Genomic DNA, 6,200 nt, shown 5'->3' on the forward strand with positions numbered 1-6,200 from the left:
GGGGAGGAGAAGAGGGGACACGGGGGGGGGGGGGGACTAATCTGGACCACGGGCATAAACATGTCATTTGTTTCCGCACGCCTGCCAGCGTGCATTTGCATGAATCTCCTTGGGGGAAGTGTAAGTGAGACGGTGTGGGTGCGAGCAAACGAGCGAGCAAGAGGAGAGAGAGAGAGAGAGAGAGAGAGAGAGAGAGAGAGAGAGAGAGAGAGAGCCGCGGGGAGGGGCGCGCGGCCCGCGACAGAGACGGACGCACCCGCGCGCGCCAGTAGGAAGAGGGGTGGAAACCAATTACCGACCACAACACGCCCCGGCAACAAGTTGTTTAGTATAACTGCATGCAAATGGAGACTTTATTACGGCACATTATCCTCCTGGAGGCGGCCCTAAGGAGGCGCCCCTCAGGAGGCGGCGACCTCGCGGGTCCGCAATCGCGCCGCCCCATCTCGCGCGTTCTCTCTCTCTCTCTCTCTCACCGGGAAGAAAAAGGGGCAAAAGAGCGAGAGAGAGATGCAGACAACTTTCCAATTACAGGAATGACATCCAGCGTGCCCACTGCTGATGGGCGGAGCACCCTCCTCGCCGCACTTATGAAAAAAATAAAAATTCAATTTCTTCGTAAGCTATGCAAACAGTGAACCCTGCAGCACTGGAAGTCAAGGTGAATGTTCACCGCAAGCTACTTCGCACTTGGTCGAACACTGTGAAAAATATACTCCTCGTAGACATATTTCTGTAATAATAATTAAATATCTACAAAATATGTTGCAAATTTGAGACAGCCCATTCTTGCTGGTCAAATGAATTCCACGTCGATAAGTCGCGCCTAATTCTATGATCTTAGAGATTTACGATACCGTTCCCGTGAATTTTTCCAAAAAAAAAAAAAAAACGACAACTTTTTTCTATAGTGTACATTACATAAGTCATAGCGTCCTTACCAACCATACGCAAACTACTTTACAAACGAAGAGCAATAAGCCGTTTAAAACGCTTACGTCTCTAGAGGTCAATTAGAAGACCTTGAAAAGATAGTCCCGTCGCCGCCGCGTCCCTTCCTCCCCTGCAGCATGGGGGCGGCGGTTAGGGGATGTAGGTTAGTGAACTGCTTGCGAGGACAGCGCCGGGACGGGGCCGGGACGGGACGCTGAGCCAGGACGTCCTATGGTCACGGTCGATGGGTGTCCCCGCCGGTCCCCGCGCCGCGCCACCCCGTGGGGGCCCCGCCCGCCGAGCTTGCCGAGCTCGCTTTCTTGTTTTCTGCTGAGCGGGTGCTGATTCCAGCTTCCAGGCCGGCGTGCCGAGCTCAGGACGCGCAACCCTGGCGATCCTTATTCCTGCCCTAGTCCAACGTGCGCGGCGCACGCCGGCCGGCGGGGCGTGGGCTGCCCGCAGTCTGCACTGGAAATCCAAGTGTGTGAATGCCGCACACTTGAACGGGTGTGACTTGGATTTCCATTCGAACACTTGAGAACACGACACGACCTTTCCGTGGGAGTAACGAAATATTGTCATTATCGAAATGTAATAATATCATCTCGAGTACACACTAAAACACTGGAAACGCAAGTGTGTGAATGGCGCTCACTTGTAGGTGAGCGAATATCCATTCGTACACTTAGGGGGGTAAACGTGTGAATTTTCTAGGAAAAAATATATTTTGTAATGGATATTCGCACACCTTCAAGTCAGTGACATTCACACACTTGCGTTTCCAGTGAAGCTTGAGAACATTTATATTCATAGTATGAACAAATTTGTTCACACCGGCGTATTAAAAAAAATGCGTAAACAGAGCACGTACACAGAAATCAGCAAGCTATGAATAAAAATGTTCATAAGCTTTTAGGGTGCAAAGAGTTAAGTAAAATTGATCTAGAACAAAAAGTACTGGAAGTAGGAAAACCTTTTTTCTCGGTGGACACTTGAAAGTTCACACACGTGTGTGCACACAACACATTGCGCCAGGCAGTAAAAAATGTGACTTATTTCGAAACCTGTCCAAATACTTTGGAATGTGGTAGGGATGTGCTTGAGAATGCATCTTCGTTGCACACCACACACCAATATGTCCATTGTGTGTTAACATGTTCTTTTGTGCCGCGGCATTCATTGCTTACAGCATTCAATGACAATTTCGTAGTTATTCATAGTTATTCAGACAATTTCGTAGTTTGCGAGGGTGGAATTTTGTACACAACTTAGTCCCGCTCATTTCAGTAACGCCCGAAAGGCACCACACGACCAATGCAGCCCAAGAGGGTGCGTAATCCCGCAACACTTCGGGGACTGCTCTGAGACAGACGCTTATTAAAAGATGCACTGGTTTTTCCAACCCCTAGGACACACTGAGCGAGTTCGCGAGGTGAAAGCCAACCCCTGACAGTCAGGTCGGATTACCACGCGAGGAAAACTTTGTGCCTCGCATCACCAGCCTGAATACGCCACTGCACGGGGTGGTGGGGCCGGTGGGCTGGGCGCGCTACCCCAGCCGCGCCACGCAGGCTGGCAAGCAGGCAGGCGGGGGCGGGGGTTTGGCGTTTTGTGCTGACTGCAGGAAGTGACGACGCTTCAGTTTCAGTCTGCTGCTGCTGCGGCTCCGGCCCGGAGGCCGGTCCAGCCAACGCAGCATCCAGCCGAGGGAGGGATCGGGAAGGGGTGCCGCCGCAGGCTGTGCTGGTGTAGGGGTAGGCCAGGGATGACAAGTAGCAAGTATTCTTAAACGATTCCGGCCGACGGGATGGCAGGTTGGAAGCACTCGGGGACGTCCAGCAGGATGGTCTGGGAGCGGAGCGCGCGACCGGAAGTCAATACCGGAAGACAAGCGACCTCCGGCCGGAAGCACTCTCTCGGGAGCCTCCGCCCTCCGCTCCGGGGGTACCGACGTACCCACGGAGCCGCACTCGGGCGGGGGAGGCCGGGCGACGAGGGGAGGGAGGTGCGTGGAAGAAGAGAGGGAGAAGGGAGGCGAAGAAGGACGCGGGCTCCGAGTGGTGCGACCCCTGGCGCCCCGCCAGGCCCCCCTCCGAGGCGGCGCCCCTAGTAGGGTATAGCTCGACTATAGGAATATAATATTGATCCCGCCACAGCACTGCTGGTTGTTGAGCGATATCGAAGCCAGTTACTCCAATGATCGAAAGAGTCACGCATGCCCCTTATTGTGTGTTCTTCTCGCTGGGCCGCCCCTCTGCCGACACGAGTATATTATTTTAAAAAATGTGTTGTTCATTCTTTTTTTTTCTTCAAAATCTTAGGTATAGGGTATAGTTAGCGATTTACTCTGTTGTAGTTGAAATGAAGAGCAGTGTGTTGTGGAGGGGGCAGTGGGAATATTTTTGCTACCAAATGGGTCGAAATAAAAAAGAGACGAACGCAAATAAACAGGCAATTATTTAATTTGTACTAGACAAAAGGAAATGGTAACAATAACAAACATACAATAATAAAAATAATGATAATTAGAAAACAAAGGAAGTAGAAATTAAATTTCCCATTGTTGTTAACACAATATTAACCTTCTGTAAGGCTCCAGTAGATCCAGTTGTTACTGATTGAACTGTGATCAATGGCACATTCTTTGTCCGTATCATGGTAGAAAAGGTGCAACAGGTTAGTATCGTCAGAGTCATCGAACTCTACCTTAGAGTCATACACTGGAAATGCAAGTGTGTGAATGTCGCTCACCTGCAGGTGAGCGACATTCACACACTTGCATTTCCAGTGTAGGACTCTTCCATACAGTCAGAGTCGTCGGACTCTTCTTCCATCCCCAGGAGTACTGCGTGACAACCTTGCGTGCATGCCTTACAAGCTGTGTCCCGACAGTAGGCAATGAAGCAATCAAGAGTAAAATGAAGCAAGGGGTTCCTCGCCATTGCGGTCTGAAACGCGTCGCCGTGGAGCCAGCCGTGAACGCACAGCGCTGGTGGCTCCAGTTGGACCCTCCGCAGGGCGGGTGCCGTGGTTGGGGTGATGGCCAGCATCAGGTCGTCGACGACCTGCTTCGCACAAGTATCCGTAACGTACCGCAGGTGCAGGTGCTGCAGGGCCGCCAGCGACGGGAGTGCACTGATCAACGCTCGCAAGGAAGGGCCGTTCCGATTATGACGGTAGGGTAAGCGGATTTTCAGCGACTCCAGGCGCGATCGCGTGTTCAAGGCGAGGGCCTGGAAGAGTTCCACGAACACACGGGCGGTAGCGGCGTTACCGGAGAGATTCAGTTCCCGGAGGTTCTCGGCGCGCCGGAGGACCTCGACGGCTCCTGCGCAGGCTGCCCGGTCCTCCCTGGTGCAGGAGCTGAGGCAGAGCTTCAGGACCCGGAGCGCCTTGCAGGCAGCCACGGCCTCCAGCCCGAGCATGGTGACGTAGCACGTCAGCTGGCGCAGTTGCGCCATGCGGGCCAGGATGGGTGCAGTGGACGTCGCGACCGCGCTGAACGGGGCGCCGTAGAGGCGAACAGTCTCGAGGGTGTCGGCGTGCCCGGCCAGGATGAAGTTGACGAACGGTTCCGTCCCCTCGGCCAGCACACACTCGAAACGCTTAAGGGATGGAGTCACCGCGGTGCTGCCAAGAGAGATGGCCATGAGGCCTGGTACAACATCGGTCACGTCCACCTCCACCTCTTCCAAGCCACGCGCAGACGCCACCGCTGCCAGGAGCATGGCATGCACGGAGTCGCTGAGTCCCGCCCTGACATGTACTACGAGGCTCCTAAGTCGGCCAAGCCCCGCCTGCCTCAGTATGGCCGCAGTGGCAACGCCGGCCATCAGGTCGCCAGCCGGAGCCACCCTGAGGTGCAACTTGGCCACGGCGCACCTGGTCCAGACGAGCGCGGCCGGGAGGCAGCTGCTCTCACTGAGTTTGTCTGATTTGATGTCCAGCAGCTGCAGACACGGCGCCAGGCGCAGCTCGGGACACGCACAGGTGGTCACGCAGACCGTCCGGTGCCGCCACGCATCGGCGTTCAGCACGAGGTCCCCGAGTCTCCTGCACACCAGGCGACAAGTCAGGAGGGACGTCACGTCCAGGAACTGCAGCATCCGCAGCACGGCGTGGTCCGGGAGCTGCTCCATGGTCCTGCAAAAACACGATCGGGGTACAGAGGGGTCGGCTCGAGAAACACATTACAGCAGCAGCAGCAGACTCGAAGCAATTACAATACGGAAATAATACCCAGGACTTACAGGACAGGGCCCTTAAGACTGACACCATGCGAATGTATCACTGCGTTATAAACAGTCACAGATATTAGCAGAGTCGGCATAGGTCATGCATTTACCTGGTCGTACCCTACTTGCATGAGTACGGTGTTGAGTACGGAGCACAGGAACTTCAAACATGAAGCCTTACGCGCATACACAGTAAATAAGTACGGATGTCCTGTACCTCATCATGTACGGAGATCCTTTACTTTTCCTGTACTTTACCACAGGATTGTTGTTAACAATGAAGGCTTTGCTCGCTCAGCAATTATTGGTAAATTGTTTTTGTTTTGTTTTATAACCTATGGGACTCGCACGCTTCTTGTTGGTCTACCATGAATTACACTTCACTGTTTAAAAAATCGATTGTAATTTTACAAATATTGTTGGCAACTTTTTACGCAATTCAATGTTTGTAAAATTACCGATTAAAACAATTGTAAAAAAATTTGCAAACTTGTTTCGAAAATTTAAAATCTGGGATCTGAAAGTTAAAATCAAGGTTTGTAATCTTACTACAATAGTAACGAAGATTTCGATGAACAAAAAGTATGTGAACTCAAAATGTTTAAGGTGACAGATGGTTGGGCTGAACAAAAATACGGGACCGCGGGGCGGGCGTCCCATACTCGATATGTGCGAACGGCGCCGAACTAACGAGAGGGTGCGGGGACCGGCTCTAATTCTCAGAAAACAGTTTTGAATTTTCCTTATGAATTTTAATAACGAATTGCAAAATTGACTATGTTGTGAAATTTCCAAACGACATTTGCAATTTTACAGCAGGTTCTACTGTTTCATTACTTTTTATTAGTGTTTGTCCTCTGCTCCACTTCATTCTCTCACCTCGTTTGTAACAGACTCACACACACAAAAATCAAAAAATACAGAGAGAGGGGTCCAAGGGAGGCGTGAGAGGAGTGGGGGTGGGAGGAGAGGGGAGGAAGGAGGAGAGAAGAGCGAAAGGGAGAAGGGAGAGAGGAGACATGGGGAAGGGGT

At 52.2% G+C, this 6,200-nt stretch overlaps 2 protein-coding genes across 3 annotated transcripts in view; both read right to left on the reverse strand.

Annotated features, from left to right (window-relative positions):
- The window catches only part of LOC127749282 (uncharacterized), a 91,138-nt gene that overhangs the window by 70,926 nt on the left and 14,012 nt on the right, over nucleotides 1-6,200 (reverse strand). The window lies entirely within an intron of this gene.
- Nucleotides 3,266-6,200, reverse strand: part of LOC127749281 (uncharacterized) — a 23,578-nt gene continuing 20,643 nt past the window's right edge. For both annotated transcript variants that reach the window (XM_052266780.1, XM_052266779.1), the window contains one exon: nucleotides 3,266-5,076. In XM_052266780.1, coding sequence (XP_052122740.1) covers nucleotides 3,702-5,072 — 1,371 coding nt within the window. In that variant the 5' untranslated portion in view covers nucleotides 5,073-5,076 and the 3' untranslated portion in view covers nucleotides 3,266-3,701. The remainder of the gene's footprint in view (nucleotides 5,077-6,200) is intronic.

The sequence above is a fragment of the Frankliniella occidentalis genome, unplaced genomic scaffold (genome assembly GCF_000697945.3).
Source record: "Frankliniella occidentalis isolate FOCC.00 unplaced genomic scaffold, Focc_3.1 Scaffold42, whole genome shotgun sequence".
Classification (NCBI taxonomy): domain Eukaryota; kingdom Metazoa; phylum Arthropoda; class Insecta; order Thysanoptera; family Thripidae; genus Frankliniella; species Frankliniella occidentalis.